The sequence below is a fragment of the Pleurodeles waltl genome, chromosome 1_2, assembly GCF_031143425.1.
Source record: "Pleurodeles waltl isolate 20211129_DDA chromosome 1_2, aPleWal1.hap1.20221129, whole genome shotgun sequence".
Lineage (NCBI taxonomy): Eukaryota > Metazoa > Chordata > Amphibia > Caudata > Salamandridae > Pleurodeles > Pleurodeles waltl.
The window spans coordinates 1,349,189,783-1,349,208,046 of NC_090437.1; the positions used below are offsets into that span (position 1 = coordinate 1,349,189,783).

Below are 18,264 nucleotides of genomic sequence, written 5' to 3' on the forward strand. Positions count from 1 at the left end.
TTTGGGATGCATGTGTGTTGTCTGTGTGCATGGTGGCTTTGCCCATTTTTTTTTTTTTAATAGTTCCCTTGGCATTGTCTATGCTTATTTCCAAGAGAGGCTGTGTCTCGCATGCATGCCTTTGTCTAACCTACCAGCTGCCTTTATTCCCTAAACACGGAAGGTGCAAGTGTTTTGCTTAGGAATAGTACTGCTGTTTTCCCTACGCTGTGAGATGCGCTTCTGCTGAGCTAAGAGCATCTTTCTCAGTCATTTCCTAATTGAATGGATCTGCTTGTTCAGTGGCATCGGTATGCGCTCTTGTCACTCTAGATGGGGTGTTGTTATTCATGGGAGTGAGGAAACAGGGCTGGGGTGTTCCCCTAACTGGCCTTGATTTTTCAAGCGTGCTTCCCTACTTAGGGGCTCGCTCCAAAGCAAAGAGATTAAAGAGGGTATCTGACCCCCTGGTTGAGTGGCTTTATGCCTAGAAAGAATGTGTCTCTGTCCCAGTTGGATGAGCCTCGTTTTTCCCTAGCTAGAGAGGTATTTATTAAGTGAGGGTGGTATCCAACTCAAGGGGCTCCGGCCTGAGCACGAGGGGCTCAAGGAGGGGTCACCATGGCTCATATCTAAGGGGTCTAGTCTGTAAAATTCTGCACTGCCCGTTCTTTCTCTTTGCATGCCCCAAAATATGGAGCTCCTGACCAGTAGTGCTCAGACTGCTCAACTCTGTCTGGCTTTGTAAGGTCTCCTGAAATGTACTTTTGATTTGCCGGGCGTCTCTCTTCTGTTGAGGAAGTTGTGCTCTTTTATAATTGAATCAAAGCTGTTCTGTTCAACTCTTCATTTCATACGGTTGTTGAGAAGGACTTACAGACTTTATTGTTTATTTCTGACAGAAAATTGAATGTTTGGTTGAAAAAAGTCAGAAAAAGGAGGCGGCGAGACAGCTTCTGGATGTGGTGCTCAGAAAACCAGATGCCAGAGCGGGCAGAGCTATGTGGGCCGAGCTCAGCAACTTCCAGAGCAACGTTGAGTCCTGTAAACTGAGGGCCCTCCTGAGTGAGATCTCTGCGAAAGGTGAGTACGGGGCACTGACAGGGCACTTACCTCCAGTGCGCTCCAGAACACTGCACAGCATAACATGATGTGTCCTACCACAGACCCCAAGATGTGGTCTGAAGAATATTTAGTCAGAGGGCCCCGGTGTGATCCAAACACGAGGTTCCAGTTCTTTCAATGATCTAAGATATTTGCAGAGTAATCAGCTAATCTGCAGCTCATCCTGGGATCACATGGCATCTGTCTTGGGATGCACAGATAATTGTTAAAAGATATCACATAAATGCGTCGCCCTTCATCAGATCTCATGAAGTGTCCTGAAATTGGTTATGAATAGGGTTGAAGATATCATCCAGACCTCTGGGCCCTGGTGCCACTGCACTTCTTGCACCAAAGGAAGCTCCGCCCCTGCAGTGTTCCCCTAGTTTAGAGCAGCTACAAGGATTCCTTCTAACAGTACCAAGGGGAGTGAGGCTCTTAACCACCCATTGGCACACGATTAACTCATTCTTCTGCAGACCCAATTAAAATAAAAATCCACTGTGTGAGGAGAGGGTGGGCCCTTGAAGGAGGGGGTCCTTGGGGGCTCTGCCTTTAAGGGTCACTTTTGCCCCAGATCCCAAGTCCACTCTTCCTCCAAAACAAAAAAGCTTGCTGAGGTTGGTGTCAATGTCCTGGGGTATATTCACAGGCCTTCATATCGACTGCAATTCAAAGCTCCCAAAAAATAGGCTGGACATCCACTGTTTACAGTACATTTCAGCTTGTCTTTCCTGCCACTGTGTGACCTTGTGAAGTGAACTGATATTGTGTGACACAAGGTGGGGCCGTGGGAGTTGTGGCGCCATCATCTGGGTACAGAAGATTCACTGATGTTACTTGTAGCGCCCACTTGTGGACCTCTGAGCGCCTAACGTCAGACGGAGCATTGACAACTGGGGTCATGTTTATTTACAGCGCTTAGGGGTAGGGCTCTTTAACCTTTTCTGTGGTAAAAGCTACTTATGTTGAAGAAAATCTCCCTGATGTCAGTGTGTTTGACTGTGTTCACTGGGAACCTGCTAACCAGGACCCCAGTGATTATGCTACAAATATTATTAGGATTTTAATACTGACCTCATCAGACCAGCTTACATGGTTGTTTTAAATACACACTTTTCAGTTTTAAGGTCTGGGCTGCACACAGGAGAGCTACTGATGAGTAGCTCGAGAGCTGCTAGTAGCTCACGAGCTACTCGTTGGAGACCCCTGGCTTAAAGACTGTCGCACTGCAGCACATGCGCTTTGAACAAGTGAATAGAGATGTTGGTATTTCAAAATAATCTTTATTAATTTTTAGTTTAGACAAGGGAACAAAAGAAGAAAAGTAACAATGAAGGAAGGAAAAAGAAACATGCAAAGTGTAAATGACATGACAAATGAATTGCATATACAGTTGAGTGACTGTAGGAGGCTGGACTGGCTTGTAGTGAGTACCAAGGGGTACTTGCACCTTGCACCAGGCCCAGTTATCCCTTATTAGTGTATAGGGTGTCTAGCAGCTAAGGCTGATAGATAATGGTAGCTTAGCAGAGCAGCTTAGGCTGAACTAGGAGACGTGTGAAGCTACTACAGTACCACAAGTGTCACTTGCACAATATCATAAGAAAACACAATACACAGTTATACTAAAAATAAAGGTACTTTATTTTTATGACAATATGCCAAAGTATCTCAGAGTGTACCCTCAGAGTGAGGATAGCAAATATACACAAGTTATATGTACACCATACCAAAAATATGCAGTATAGTCTTAGAAAACAGTGCAAACAATGTATAATTACAATAGGATGCAATGGGGACACATAGGGATAGGGGCAACACAAACCATATACTCCAAAAGTGGAATGCGAACCACGAATGGACCCCAAACCTATGTGACCTTGTAGAGGTTCGCTGGGACTATTAGAAAATAGTGAGGGTTAGAAAAATAGCCCACCCCAAGACCCTGAAAAGTGAGTGCAAAGTGCACTAAAGTTCCCCCAACGACAAAGAAGTTGTGATAGAGGAATAATGCAGGAAAGACACAAACCAGCAATGCAACAACTGTGGATTTCCAATCTAGGGTACCTGTGGAACAAGGGGACCAAGTCCAAAAGTCACAAGCAAGTCGGAGATGGGCAGATGCCCAGGAAATGCCAGCTGTGGGTGCAAAGAAGCTTCGACTGGACAGAAGAAGCTGAGGTTTCTGCAGGAACGAAAAGGGCTAGAGACTTCCCCTTTGGTGGACGGATCCCTCTCGCCGTGGAGAGTCGTGCAGAAGTGTTTTCCCGCCGAAAGAACGCCAACAAGCCTTGCTAGCTGCAAATCGTGCGGTTAGCGTTTTTGGACGCTGCTGAGGCCCAGGAGGGACAAGGAGGTCGCAAATTGGACCAGCAGAGAGAGGGGACGTCGAGCAAGACAAGGAGCCCTCTCAGCAGCAGGTAACACCCGGAGAAATGCCAGAAACAGGCAGTACGAGGATGCGTGAAACGGTGCTCACCCGAAGTCGCACAAAGGAGGCCCACGTCGCCGGAGACCAACTTAGAACGTCGTGCAATGCAGGTTAGAGTGCCGTGGACCCAGGCTTGGCTGTGCACAAAGGATTTCCGCCGGAAGTGCACAGGGGCCGGAGTAGCTGCAAAAGTCGCCGTTCCCAGCAATGCAGCCCAGCGAGGTGAGGCAAGGACTTACCTCCACCAAACTCGGACTGAAGAGTCACTGGACTGTGTGGGTCACTTGGACAGAGTCGCTGGATTCGAGGGACCTCGCTCGTCGTGCTGAGAGGAGACCCAAGGGACCGGTAATGCAGCTTTTTGGTGCCTGCGGTTGCAGGGGGAAGATTCCGTCGACCCACAGGAGATTTCTTCGGAGCTTCTGGTGCAGAGAGGAGGCAGACTACCCCCACAGCATGCACAAGCAGGAAAACAGTCGAGAAGGCGGCAGGATCAGCGTTACAGAGTTGCAGTAGTCGTCTTTGCTACTATGTTGCAGGTTTGCAGGCTTCCAGCGCGGTCAGCAGTCGATTCCTTGGCAGAAGGTGAAGAGAGAGATGCAGAGGAACTCGGATGAGCTCTTGCATTCGTTATCTAAAGTTTCCCCAGAGACAGAGACCCTAAATAGCCAGAAAAGAGGGTTTGGCTACTTAGGAGAGAGGATAGGCTAGCAACACCTGAAGGAGCCTATCACAAGGAGTCTCTGACGTCACCTGGTGGCACTGGCCACTCAGAGCAGTCCAGTGTGCCAGCAGCACCTCTGTTTCCAAGATGGCAGAGGTCTGGAGCACACTGGAGGAGCTCTGGACACCTCCCAGGGGAGGTGCAGGTCAGGGGAGTGGTCACTCCCCTTTCCTTTGTCCAGTTTCGCGCCAGAGCAGGGCTAAGGGGTCCCCTGAACCGGTGTAGACTGGCTTATGCAGAATTGGGCACCTCTGTGCCCAACAAAGCATTTCCAGAGGCTGGGGGAGGCTACTCCTCCCCTGCCTTCACACCATTTTCCAAAGGGAGAGGGTGTCACACCCTCTCTCAGAGGAAGTTCTTTGTTCTGCCATCCTGGGCCAGGCCTGGCTGGACCCCAGGAGGGCAGATGCCTGTCTGAGGGGTTGGCAGCAGCAGCAGCTGCAGTGAAACCCCAGGAAGGGCAGTTTGGCAGTACCAGGGTCTGTGCTACAGACCACTGGGATCATGGGATTGTGCCAACTATGCCAGGATGGTATAGAGGGGGCAATTCCATGATCATAGACATGTTACATGGCCATATTCGGAGTTACCATTGTGAAGCTACATATAGGTAGTGACCTATATGTAGTGCACGCGTGTAATGGTGTCCCCGTACTCACAAAGTTCAGGGAATTGGCTCTGAACAATGTGGGGGCACCTTGGCTAGTGCCAGGGTGCCCTCACACTAAGTAACTTTGCACCTAACCTTTACCAGGTAAAAGTTAGACATATAGATGACTTATAAGTTACTTAAGTGCAGTGTAAAATGGCTGTGAAATAACGTGGACGTTATTTCACTCAGGCTGCAGTGGCAGGCCTGTGTAAGAATTGTCAGTGCTCCCTATGGGTGGCAAAAGAAATGCTGCAGCCCATAGGGATCTCCTGGAACCCCAATACCCTGGGTACCTCAGTACCATATACTAGGGAATTATAAGGGTGTTCCAGTAAGCCAATGTAAATTGGTAAAATTAGTCACTAGCCTGTTAGTGACAATTTGAAATAAATGAGAGAGCATAACCACTGAGGTTCTGGTTAGCAGAGCCTCAGTGAGACAGTTAGGCACCACACAGGGAACACATACATATAGGCCACAAACTTATGAGCACTGGGGTCCTGACTAGCAGGGTCCCAGTGACACATAACAACCATACTGAAAACATAGGGTTTTCACTATGAGCACTGGGCCCTGTCTAGCAGGTTCCCAGTGAGACAGTGAAAACACCCTGACATACACTCACAAACAGGCCAAAAGTGGGGGTAACAAGGCTAGAAAGAGGCTACTTTCTCACAGTTTCCCCTATCCCTATGTGTCCCCATTGCATCCTATTGTAACTATACATTGTTTGCACTGTTTTCTAAGACTATACTGCATATTTTTGGTATTGTGTACATATATCTTGTGTATATTTGCTATCCTCATACTGAGGGTACACTCTGAGATACTTTGGCATATTGTCATAAAAATAAAGTACCTTTATTTTTAGTATAACTGTGTATTGTGTTTTCTTATGATATTGTGCAAGTGACACTAAGTGGTACTGTAGTAGCTTCACACGTCTCCTAGTTCAGCCTAAGCTGCTCTGCTAAGCTACCATTATCTATCAGCCTAAGCTGCTAGACACCCTATACACTAATAAGGGATACCTGGGCCTGGTGCAAGGTGTAAGTACCCCTTGGTACTCACTACAAGCCAGTCCAGCCTCCTACACTTTTGCCCCAGACGCCAAGTCCACTCCTCCTCCAAAACAGAAAAGCTTGCTGAGGTTGGTGTTGATGTCCTGGGGTATATTTGCAGGCCTTAATGGACATCTGCATTTCAAAGCTTCCAAAAAATAGGCTGGAAATCCACTGTTTACAGTACATTTCAGCTCATCTTTTTTGGCTCCTCATCGGCTGACCATATGAAGGGAGCTGATGTCTTGTGACACACGGTGGTGCCATGGGAATTGTGGCATCATCATCTGGGTACAGAGTCACTGATGTTATTTGTAGCACCCACTCATGGACTGCTGAGCGCCTAACATCAGAAGAGGCAATCATTCAATCAATCAGAGCATTTGTAAAGCGCACTACTCACCCGTGAGGGTCTCAAGGTGCTGAGGGGAGGAGGGGGCTGCTACTGCTCGAACAGCCACATCTTGAGATGTCTCCTGAAGGTAAGTAGGTCCTGTGTCTGTCGCAGGTGGGTGGGAAGAGTGTTCCACGTCTTGGCAGCGAGGTAGGAGAACAATCTGCCACGGCGGTCGTTCTGTAGATGCATGGGACGGTGGCGAGAGCAAGGTCGGCGGAGCAAAGCTGTCGGGTCAGGGTGTAGATGGAGAGCCATCTGTTGAGGTATTCTGGTCCGGTGTTGTGCAGTGCCTTGTGTGCGTGGGTGAGGAGTTTGAACGTGATGCTCTTGTTGACAGGGAGCCAGTGTAGGTCTCTCAGGTGGGCTGTGATGTGGCAGTGGCAGCAGATGTCCAGGATGAGGCGTGCGGAGGCGTCCTGTATAAATTGCAGTCTTTTCTGGAGCTTGGCCGTGGTTCCTGCGTAGAGGGCATTGCCGTTGTCCAGTTTGCTGCTTATGAGGACTTGGGTGACCGTCCTTCTGGTTTCAGTGGGGATCCATTTGTAGATCTTCCGAAGCATGCGGAGGGTGTTGAAGGAGGAGGAAGAGATGGTGTTGACTTGCCGGTTCATTGATAGCATTGACTACTGGGAAGGCCTTCCATTCACCGGGGAGGTGCCAAATCAAGTATCATTGGGTCATGTTTATTTACAGTGCTTAGGGGCAGGGGTCTTTAACCTTTTTTGTAGTAAAAGCTACTTATGTTGAGGAAAATCATCCGGAGCTACGAATATTATTAGCATTTTAATACTGACTACATCAGACAAGTTTATATGTTTGTTTTAAATATAAACTTTTCAGTTTTAAAGGCTGAGCTCCAAGCAGGAGAGCTACTGATGGGTAGCTCGAGAGCTGCTAGTAGCTCACGAGCTACTTGTTGAAGACCCTTGGCTTAGTGACTGTCGCACTGCAGCACATGCTCTTTGAACAAGTGAATAGAGATTTTGGTATTTCAAAATAATCTTTATTCATTTTCAGTTTAGAAGAGGGAACAAAAGAAGAAAAGTAACAATGAAGGAAGGAAAAAAAAACATTGTTCACAAGTCTTCATATTTGGTGGTGGTTATACGTTATTTAAAACATGTACAAAAGCGAAAAAAATAATAATCATACATTATACATGTAATAATGGAACGTTGAAATGGCCACTCGTAGAAGTAAAAATAGCAGAAAAAAGGAGCATGAGTCAGAAGGCTGTTTCTCTCACTCAAGTCAAGTATGCTCCGTCCAAGAAGAGCTGATAGCAAACACTCCATGTGCAGCTCTGGAGGGGAAATCCCGGCCCCCAAGTCTGAGGCGGTTCGGTGACAATGAGACAGTCGTCCAAAGATGTCCAAATGGGATTGGCTGCAGATGATAGCAAGACATCAAAGAGAAAATATAGCTCCACTGATTTGCAGTGAAAGATCAGGTGAGCACGGTCTCAGTCACCCCCTTGCAGCTCCAGTACACAGAGCTGTCTAGCATGTTCAAGGTGTGTAGACCGGACGGGCCCAGAAAGCTTGATGAAGTAAACAATATTTATTTTAGGAAAGTAAGGTGAAGCTTTATGGAAGGGAACCGTTTTCCACATGTCATTCCTTTCGTGACGTGAGATGGATAAGTGTCCCATTTTCCATTATTTTCTTATTCGTCTCTCATGTTGCAGGTTGTAGTAAACTGTAATTGTATTTATTTAGCGCTTACTACCCCTGACGAGGCGTCGAAGTGCTTTTCGGCGAGTAGCACGCTGCTTGGGAACCCAAAAGGATTAGTGGTGGATTAGTATAGTGAAATATGAGTACAGTATTACTATTATTATGAGTTGATTTGAGCAGAGGATGTGTGAGTTTGTTAGTTGGATTGACTAGAGTAATGGAGGGATAGAGGAGGGAAGAATCCAGGAGTGTTAATTGGGAGTTTATAGTAATAGGATGAGGCTTGGGATGAGTAAAGGAGAGATGGAGGAGGGAACAGTCTGTGGAAAGGGTTAGGCAGATCATAGTAGCAGAAGGGGCTTTGGATGAGCCAAAGGTGTGATAAGTGAGGGAGAGTTTAGTAGGGTTATTTGGGCGATCAGAGTGGTAAACTGAGGTGTGGGGTGAGCCAAGAGCTGTGGACAAGGGAAGAGCTCAGGCCGGGTTGTTGTGGAGATCACAGTAGTAGAATGGGTTTGGGATGAGTCAGAGTGGGGATGGAGGATAGATTGACAGAGACATAGGGTGATGGGAGACAGAGTAAAGCTTACGAGAGAGACTTTTTTCCCCTCTTGTAGGACTAACGTAATAAATAAATACATAAATATGTGTAAGGAATATAATAATCCCCACTCCCCTGTCGATTACCACCCCAGGGGTGATGCCCAGAGCTCCTCCAGAGGGTCCCTGGGTTTTGCCATCTTCAATCCAAGGGTGGCATCTGGGTGCATCTGGGTGGCCAGGCCAGGCAGGTGACATCAGAGCCTCCTCCTTATAGGTGGTCACCCAGCTAGGTGACCAATCCCCCTTTCAGGGCTATTTAGGATCTCTCCTTTGGGTAGTTATTCAGATTCGGCTCGCAAGATTCCAGCAGGATTCCTCTGCATCCCTTACTTCGACTTCTGACCAAAGAAACTGCATCTGGACTCTCCAGGACCTGACCATCTGCAACAAAGGCTTCGCCTGAGTTTTCCCTATGCCAAGGCTTGTTGGTGGAATCCAGATGTGCAAACACAACTGCAATCTTCCTTCCAGCGTGGGACATCACCTGCATCCTCCAGGAATTCGACTCTGACTCCAGGGCTGCAGCGCTGACTTTCATTCTCCACCGTTGACCAACTCCTGCAATCCTCAGCTTGGTGGGCAGGGGTTCCTGCCCCCACTGGGCTCTGCTGTGTCTTCTGGACTTGGTCCCCTCTTTCCACAGGTCTTCCTCTTCAGGAACCCACCATTGGTTTCTTGCAGTCCTCTTTGGGTTTTGCAATCCTCTTTTTTTCTTCTGAGTGGGTGTTCCGGGGAAATCCTAGTAATTTACTCCTGCTTTGCTGGTTGCTGGGGGGGGGGGTGTTGTGGTACTTATATTTGTGCTTTTCTGAGACCCCCAGCGACCCTCTACACACTCCACTTACCTGGGTGGAGGTGACACTCTTGCATTCAGTTTGTTAGTAAATGGTTTGTGCTCCCCCTAGGTCCACTATTCTCTATTGTGTTTTACACTATTTGCACTGTTTTCTAACTATTCTTATGCCTTTTTCTGCATACTAGGGTATATAACTTGTGCATTACTTACCTCCTAAGGGAGTGTTGCCTCTCTAGTATTTTTGGTGCTGTTACCATAATAAAGTACCTTTATTTTTGTAACACTGAATATTTTTTTTCATGTGTGTGAGTACTGTGTGACTACGGTGGTATAGCAGGAGCTTTGCATGTCTCCTTGATAAGCCTTGGCTGCTCATCCACAGCTACCTCTTGAAAGCCTGGCCTCTAGACGCTGCCTTCATTTCACTAATGAGGGGATACCTGGACCTCGTATAAGGTGTAAGTACCTTAGGTACCCACTACACACCAGGCCAGCGTCCTACAAGGCTCAAAGAGTATGTACATATTTTATTATTACGAAATAGTAATTATACATATTTCTTATAGAAATATACCTACCTAGGCATATACACATAATCAGATTATAAATGTTTACCAACACAGGCAAATTCAGCCCATTGTTCTTTGAACATGGTAGTTAGGAAGGAAAGAATCAACTCTTGGGTAGTCTTTTGAAGATAATATCGTTATCCGTGGATGTTATATGTGGGGGTAATGAATTTCATAGTTTGGCTGCTTGAACGGAGAAGGATGTTCCTCCTGTAGTCTTTTTCCTGTATGGTGGTGTTCTAAGGCGGGGTGCCAATCTTGAGTGTAGGTTTCTTTGTAGATGTATTTGGTGATTTTATTCCTGATGAAGAGCGGTCCTGTTCCATGTTTAGCTTTGTGGGTGATACAGAGCAGCTTGAAGTTGGCTCTTCTGGCAATGGCAACAAGTGCTCTCAAGGCAGGGGAGATGTGGGCTTGTGGCTTTGCATGTAATAGTAGCCTGGCAGCCGAGTTCTGAATGCGTTGTCTATTTTCATAGTAGATAGAGTCGATCCATGGTGAAGGCCATTGGCGTAATCTAGTTTGGATCGTACAAGAGACATAATAGCCTGGACCTTGTGTGGAAATCCGAGGTGCGGGAAGATGCGTCGCAGAGTCTTGAAGGTGACGAAGCTTGATTGTGCTGATTTGTCCACTTGGGCATTCATTGCTAACATGTCTAAGATCATGGAATTGTCACCCCAATGCCATTTTGGCATTGGGGAGACAATTCCATGATCCCCGAGTCTCTAGCACAGACCCGGGTACTGCCAAACTACCTTTCCCGGGTTTCACTGCAGCAGCTGCCAACCCCTCAGACAGGTTTCTGCCCTCCTGGGGTCCACCCAGCCTTGGCCCAGGAAGGCAGAACAAAGGACTTCCTCAGAGAGAGGGTGTTACACCCTCTCCCTTTGGAAAAAGGTGTTAGGGCTGGGGAGGAGTAGCCTCCCCCAGCCTCTGGAAATGCTTTCATGGGCACAGATGGTGCCCATTTCTGCATAAGCCAGTCTACACCGGTTCAGGGATCCCCCAGCCCTGCTCTGGCGCAAAACTGGACAAAGGAAAGGGGAGTGACCACTGCCCTGACCTGCGCCTTCCCTGGAGGTGCCCAGAGCTCCTCCAGTGTGCTCCAGACCTCTGCCATCTTGGAAACAGAGGTGCTGCTGGCACACTGGACTGCTCTGAGTGGCCAGTGCCAGCAGGTGACGTCAGAGACTCCTTCTGATAGGCTCCTTCAGGTGTTGCTAGCCTATCCTCTCTCCTAGGTAGCCAAACCTCCTTTTCTGGTTATTTAGGGTCTCTGCTTTTGGGAATTCCTTAGATAACGAATGCAAGAGCTCATCAGAGTTTCTCTGCATCTCTCTCTTCACCTTCTGCCAAGGAATCGACTGCTGACCGCGCTGGAAGCCTGCAAAACTGCAACAAAGTAGCAAAGATGACTACTGCGACCTCGTAACGCTGATCCTGCTGCCTTCTCGACTGTTTTCCTGGTGGTGCATGCTGTGGGGGTAGTCTGCCTCCTCTCTGCACTAGAAGCTCCAAAGAAATCTCCCGTGGGTCGACGGAATCTTCCCCCTGCAACCGCAGGCACCAAAGAACTGCATCACCGGTCCTCTGGGTCTCCTCTCAGCACAACGAGCGAGGTCCCTTGAACTCAGCAACTTTGTCCAAGTGACTCCCACAGTCCAGTGACTCTTCAGTCCAAGTTTGGTGGAGGTAAGTCCTTGCCTCCCCACACTAGACTGCATTGCTGGGAACCGCGTGTTTTGCAGCTACTCCGGCTCCTGTGCACTCTTCCAGGATTTCCTTTGTGCACAGCCAAGCCTGGGTCCCTGGCACTCTAACCTGCAGTGCACAACCTCCTGAGTTGTCCTCCGGCATCGTGGGACTCTCATTTGTGACTTCGGGTGAGCTCCGGTTCACTCCACTTTGTAGTGCCTGTTCCAGCACTTCTGCGGGTGCTGCTTGCTTCTGAGTGGGGTCTTTGTCTTGCTGGATACCCCCTCTGTCTGCTCACGCGATTGGTGACATCCTGGTCCCTCCTGGGCCACAGCAGCATCCAAAAACCCTAATCGCAACCTTTGCAGCTAGCAAGGCTTGTTAGTGGTCTTTCTGCACGAAAACACCTCTGCACGACTCATTACGACGTGGGACATCCGTCCTCTAAAGGGGAAGTTTCTAGCCCTTGTCGTTCTTGCACAATCTACAGCTTCTACCATCCGGTGGCAGCTTCTTTGCACCCACAGCTGGCATTTCCTGGGCATCTGCCCACTCCCGACTTGATCGTGACTTTTGGACTTGGTCCCCTTGTTCCACAGATACTCTCGTCTGGAAATCCATTGTTGCGCATTGCTGGTTTTGGTCTTTCCTGCAGAATTCCCCTATCACGACTTCTGTGCTCTTTGGGGAACTTAGGTGCACTTTGCACCCACTTTTCAGGGTCTTGGGGTGGGCTATTTTTCTAACCCTCACTGTTTTCTTGCAGTCCCAGCGACTCACTACAAGGTCACATAGGTTTGGGATCCATTTGTGGTTCGCATTCCACTTCTAGAGTATATGGTTTGTGTTGCCCCTATCCCTATGTGCCCCCATTGCATTCTATTGTGACTATACATTGTTTGCACTGTTTTCTATTGCTATTACTTCATATTTTGGTATTGTGTACATATATCTTTTGTATATTTGCTATCCTCATACTGAGGGTACTCACTGAGATACTTTGGCATATTGTCATAAAAATAAAGTACCTTTATTTTTAGTATATCTGTGTATTGTGTTTTCTTATGATATTGTGCATATGACACTAGTGGTACTGTAGGAGCTTCACTCGTCTCCTAGTTCAGCCTAAGCTGCTCTGTTAAGCTACCTTTTCTATCAGCCTAAGCTGCTAGACACCCCTCTACACTAATAAGGGATACCTGGTCCTGGTGCAAGGTGTAAGTACCCCATGGTACTCACTACAAGCCAGTCCAGCCTCCTACATTGGAAGCATCGACGGGATAAGTACTTTGCAACTACTTACCACTTTGTCATATTGTACTTTTCATAAGAGAAAAATATACAAAACAAGTTCAGTGTATGTACACCTAACCAAAAAGTTTTGCTTTTCTTCTCTCACTTCTTTGCTAAGTGCTGAAAAGTACCTCTAAAACTTTCAAAAAGTTCTTAAAAAGTTTTAAAAGTTTTTTTTCTGTCCTTTAAAAAGTTCTGAAAACTTTTTCTTTCTTTTTCTGTCCCTTAAACCTTTTCCATCATGTCTGGTACAGGCCAAACTCTTGATCTGGCCAGCATGGCTTATGACAACTTTAGCTGGAAGGAAGCAACGAGTCTCTGCATAGATAGAGGTTTAGGGGTAGGGAAGAATCCCTCAAGACAACTGTTGGTTAATATGCTCATTGAACAAGATAAGACCTTAGTTGGCACTTCTGGTGAGAAATTAGCTGATGGTTCCCAATCTGATCCTGTGGCACCCCTAGCAAAAGATTTGGGAGGGAATCTTGCCAACCTGCCCCTTAGCAGGCCACCTAGCATAGCTGGTACTGATGTGAATTCACATCACAGTAAGAGTGTTGCTTCTCATCATAGTAGAAGTGTTACTTCTTTAGGCCAGAATGTTTGAGTGCCATCTGTTAGGGACAGGTCTCCCTCTGTTCATTCTCACCATACTTCTGTTTCAAGGCATGCCTCACCCACCCACCCTGATGACAGAGTGTTAGAAAGGGAGATCAATAGATTGAGAGTGGAGGAATCCAGGCTGAAGCTCAAGAAGCAACAGCTGGATTTAGATAGGCAGTCCTTTGATTTAGAAAAAGAAAGACAGAGGTTGGGGTTAGGACCCCATGGTGGCAGCAGCAGTATTCCAAATAGTCATCCTGCAAAAGAGCATGATTCTAGGAATCTGCATAAGATAGTTCCCCCTTACAAGTAGGGGGATGACATTAACAAGTGGTTTGCTGCACTTGAGAAGGCCTGTGTTGTTCAGGAGGTCCCTCAAAGGCAGTGGGCTGCTATCCTATGGCTATCATTTAGTGGAAAAGGTAGGGATAGGCTCCTTACTGTAAAGGAAAGTGATGCCAATAATTTTACAGTTCTTAAGAATGCACTGTAGGAGGCTGGACTGGCTTGTAGTGAGTACCAAGGGGTACTTGCACCTTGCACCAGGCCCAGTTATCCCTTATTAGTGTATAGGGTGTCTAGCAGCTTAGGCTGATAGATAATGGTAGCTTAGCAGAGCAGCTTAGGCTGAACTAGGAGACGTGTGAAGCTACTACAGTACCACCTAGTGTCATATGCACAATATCATAAGAAAACACAATACACAGTTATACTAAAAATAAAGGTACTTTATTTTTATGACAATATGCCAAAGTATCTTAGAGTGTACCCTCAGTGAGAGGATAGGAAATATACACAAGATATATATACACAATAGCAAAAATATGCAGTATAGTCTTAGAAAACAGTGCAAACAATGTATAGTTACAATAGGATGCAATGGGGAAACATAGGGATAGGGGCAACACAAACCATATACTCCAGAAGTGGAATGCGAACCACGAATGGACCCCAAACCTATGTGACCTTGTAGAGGGTCGCTGGGACTATTAGAAAATAGTGAGAGTTAGCAAAATAACCCTCCCCAAGACCCTGAAAAGTGAGTGCAAAGTGCACTAAAGTTCCCCTAAGGACAAAATAGTCGTGTTAGAGGGAAAATGCAAGGAAAACACAAATCAGCAATGCAACAACGATGGATTCCTGACTGAGGGTACCTGTGGAACAAGGGGACCAAGTCCAAAAGTCACAAGCAACTCGGAGATGGGCAGATGCCCAAGAAATGCCAGCGGTTGGCACAAAGAAGCTCTTACTAGGCTGAAGAACTGTGAATAATGCAGGAACGACAAGGGCTAGAGACTTCCCCTTTGGAGGATGGATCCCCCACGCCTTGGAGAGTCGTGCAGAAGTGTTTCCCGCCGGATCGACGCCAACAAGCCTTGCTACACGCAAATCGTGCGTTTGGCGTTTTTGGACGCTGCTGGGGCCCAGGAGGGACCAGGAGGTCGCAAATTGGACCTGCAGAGAGAGGGGACGTCGAGCAAGACAAAGAGCCCTCACTGAAGCAGGTAGCACCCGGAGAAGTGCCAGAAACAGGCACTACGAGGATGCGTGAAACGGTGCTCGCCGAAGTTGCACAAAGGAGTCCCACGTCGCCGGAGACCAACTTAGAAAGTCGTGCAATGCAGGTTAGAGTGCCGTGGACCCAGGCTTGGCTGTGCACGAAGGATTTCCGCCGGAAGTGCACAGGGGCCGGAGTAGCTTGCAAAGTCGCGGTTCCCAGCAATGCAGCCCAGCGAGGTGAGGCAAGGACTTACCTCCACCAAACTTGGGCTGAAGAGTCACTGGACTGTGGGGGTCACTTGGACGGTGTCGCTGGATTCGAGGGACCTCGCTCGTCGTGCTGAGAGGAGACCCAAGGGACCGGTAATGCAGCTTTTTGGTGCCTGCGGTTGCAGGGGGAAGATTCCGTCGACCCACGGGAGATTTCTTCGGAGCTTCTGGTGCAGAGAGGAGGCAGACTACCCCCACAGCATGCACAAGCAGGAAAACAGTCGAGAAGGCGGCAGGATCAGTGTTACAGAGTTGCAGTAGTCGTCTTTGCTACTATGTTGCAGGTTTGCAGGCTTCCAGCGCGGTCAGCGGTTGATTCCTTATCAGAAGGTGAAGAGAGAGATGCAGAGGAACTCGGCTGAGCTCATGCATTCGTTATCTAAAGTTTCCCCAGAGACAGAGACCCTAAATAGCCAGAAAAGAGGGTTTGGCTACCTAGGAGAGAGGAAAGGCTACTAACACCTGAAGGAGCCTATCAGCAGGAGTCTCTGACGTCACCTGGTGGCACTGGCCACTCAGAGCAGTCCAGTGTGCCAGCAGCACCTCTGTTTCCAAGATGGCAGAGGTCTGGAGCACACTGGAGGAGCTCTGGACACCTCCCAGGGGAGGTGCAGGTCAGGGGAGTGGTCACTCCCCTTTCCTTTGTCCAGTTTCGTGCCAGAGCAGGGGCTAAGGGGTCCCTGAACCGGTGTAGACTGGCTTATGCAGAATTGGGCACATCTGTGCCCAACAAAGCATTTCCAGAGGCTGGGGGAGGCTACTCCTCCCCTGCCTTCACACCATTTTCCAAAGGGAGAGGGTGTCACACCCTCTCTCAGAGGAAGTTCTTTGTTCTGCCATCCTGGGCCAGGCCTGGCTGGACCCCAGGAGGGCAGCTGCCTGTCTGAGGGGTTGGCAGCAGCAGCAGCTGCAGTGAAACCCCAGGAAGGGCAGTTTGCCAGTACCAGGGTCTGTGCTACAGACCACTGGGATCATGGGATTGTGCCAACTATGCCAGGATGGCATAGAGGGGGCAATTCCATGATCATAGACATGTTACATGGCCATATTCGGAGTTACCATGGTGAAGCTACATATAGGTAGTGACCTATATGTAGTGCACGCGTGTAATGGTGTCCCCGCACTCACAAAGTTCAGTGAATTGGCTCTGAACAATGTGGGGGCACCTTGGCTAGTGCCAGGGTGCCCACACACCAAGTAACTTTGCACCTAACCTTTACCAGGTAAAGGTTAGACATATAGGTGACTTATAAGTTACTTAAGTGCAGTGAAAAATGGCTGTGAAATAACGTGGACGTTATTTCACTCAGGCTGCAGTGGCAGGCCTGTGTAAGAATTGTCAGAGCTCCCTATGGGTGGCAAAAGAAATGCTGCAGCCCATAGGGATCTCCTGGAACCCCAATACCCTGGGTACCTCAGTACCATATACTAGGGAATTATAAGGGTGTTCCAGTAAGCCAATGTAAATTGGTAAAAATGGTCACTAGCCTGTTAGTGACAATTTAAAAGTAATGAGAGAGCATAACCACTGAGGTTCTGGTTAGCAGAGCCTCAGTGAGACAGTTAGGCACCACACAGGGAACATATACATGCACACCTATGAGCACTGGGGCCCTGTGTGACAGGGTCCCAGTGACACATACATATAGGCCACAAACCTATGAGCACTGGGGTCCTGACTAGCAGGATCCCAGTGACACATAACAACCATACTGAAAACATGGTGTTTTCACTACAAGCACTGAGGCCTGGCTATCAGGATCCCAGTGAGACAGTGAAAACAGTGACAAACACCCTGACATACACTCACAAACAGGCCAAAAGTGGGGGTAACAAGGCTAGAAAGAGGCTACCTTCTCACATGCACTCCTAGATGGTTATGGCTTAACCACTGAACAGTACAGGATGAAGTTCAGAGAAACCAAAAAGGAGTCTTCACAAGACTGGGTAGACTTTGTTGACCATTCAGTGAAGGCCTTGGAGGGGTGGTTACATGGCAGTAAAGTTTCTGACTATGAAAGCCTGTATAACTTAATCCTGAGAGAGCATATACTTAATAATTGTGTGTCTGTTTTGTTACACCAGTACCTGGTAGACTCTGATCTGACCTCTCCCCAAGAATTGGGAAAGAAGGCAGACAAATGGGTCAGAACAAGGGTGAACAGAAACGTTCATACAGGGGGGTGACAAGGATGGCAAGAAGAAGGATGGTAAGTCTTCTGACAATGGTGGGGACAAATCTAAAAATGAGTCTTCATCAGGCCCACAAAAACACTCTGGTGGGGGTGGTGGGCCCAAATCCTCTTCAAATCAAAACAAAGAAAAGAAACCATGGTGCTATTTATGTAAAATAAAAGGCCATTGGACAACAGATCCCAGTTGTCCAAAGAAAAGCACCAAGCCTCATACCACTACAACCCCTGCTGCTACACCTAGTGCCCCTACTAATAGCAGTGGTGGTGGGAGCAAACCTACTAATAGCCAATCCAAGGGAGTAGCTGGGCTCACTTTTGGTAACTTAGTTGGGGTTGGTCTGATTAGGGAGACCACAGAGGCTGTGTTAGTCTCTGATGGGGCTATTGATTTAGCCACCTTGGTTGCTGGTCCCCTTAACATGGATAAGTACAAGCAACTACCCCTGGAAATGGTGTTGAGGTTCAGGCGTACAGGGACACAGGTGCCAGTGTTACCATGGTAATAGAGAAACTGGTACACCCTGAACAACACCTACTTGGTCACCAGTACCAAGTATCCGAATCTCATAACAACACACTTAGCCACCCCATGGCTGTTGTAAATCTCAACTGGGGGGGGGGCTGTTACTGGTCCAAAGAAAGTTGTGGTTGCCTCAGATTTACCTGTAGACTGTCTACTAGGAAATGATTTAGAGACATCAGCTTGGTCA

At 47.9% G+C, this 18,264-nt stretch overlaps 1 protein-coding gene across 2 annotated transcripts in view; it reads left to right on the plus strand.

Moving 5' to 3' along the window:
* LOC138252733 (NACHT, LRR and PYD domains-containing protein 3-like) overlaps positions 1–18,264 on the plus strand; it is a 451,062-nt gene that overhangs the window by 15,127 nt on the left and 417,671 nt on the right. For both annotated transcript variants that reach the window (XM_069205763.1, XM_069205764.1), the window contains one exon: positions 882–1,062. In XM_069205763.1, the coding sequence (XP_069061864.1) occupies positions 882–1,062 (181 nt within the window). The remainder of the gene's footprint in view (positions 1–881; positions 1,063–18,264) is intronic.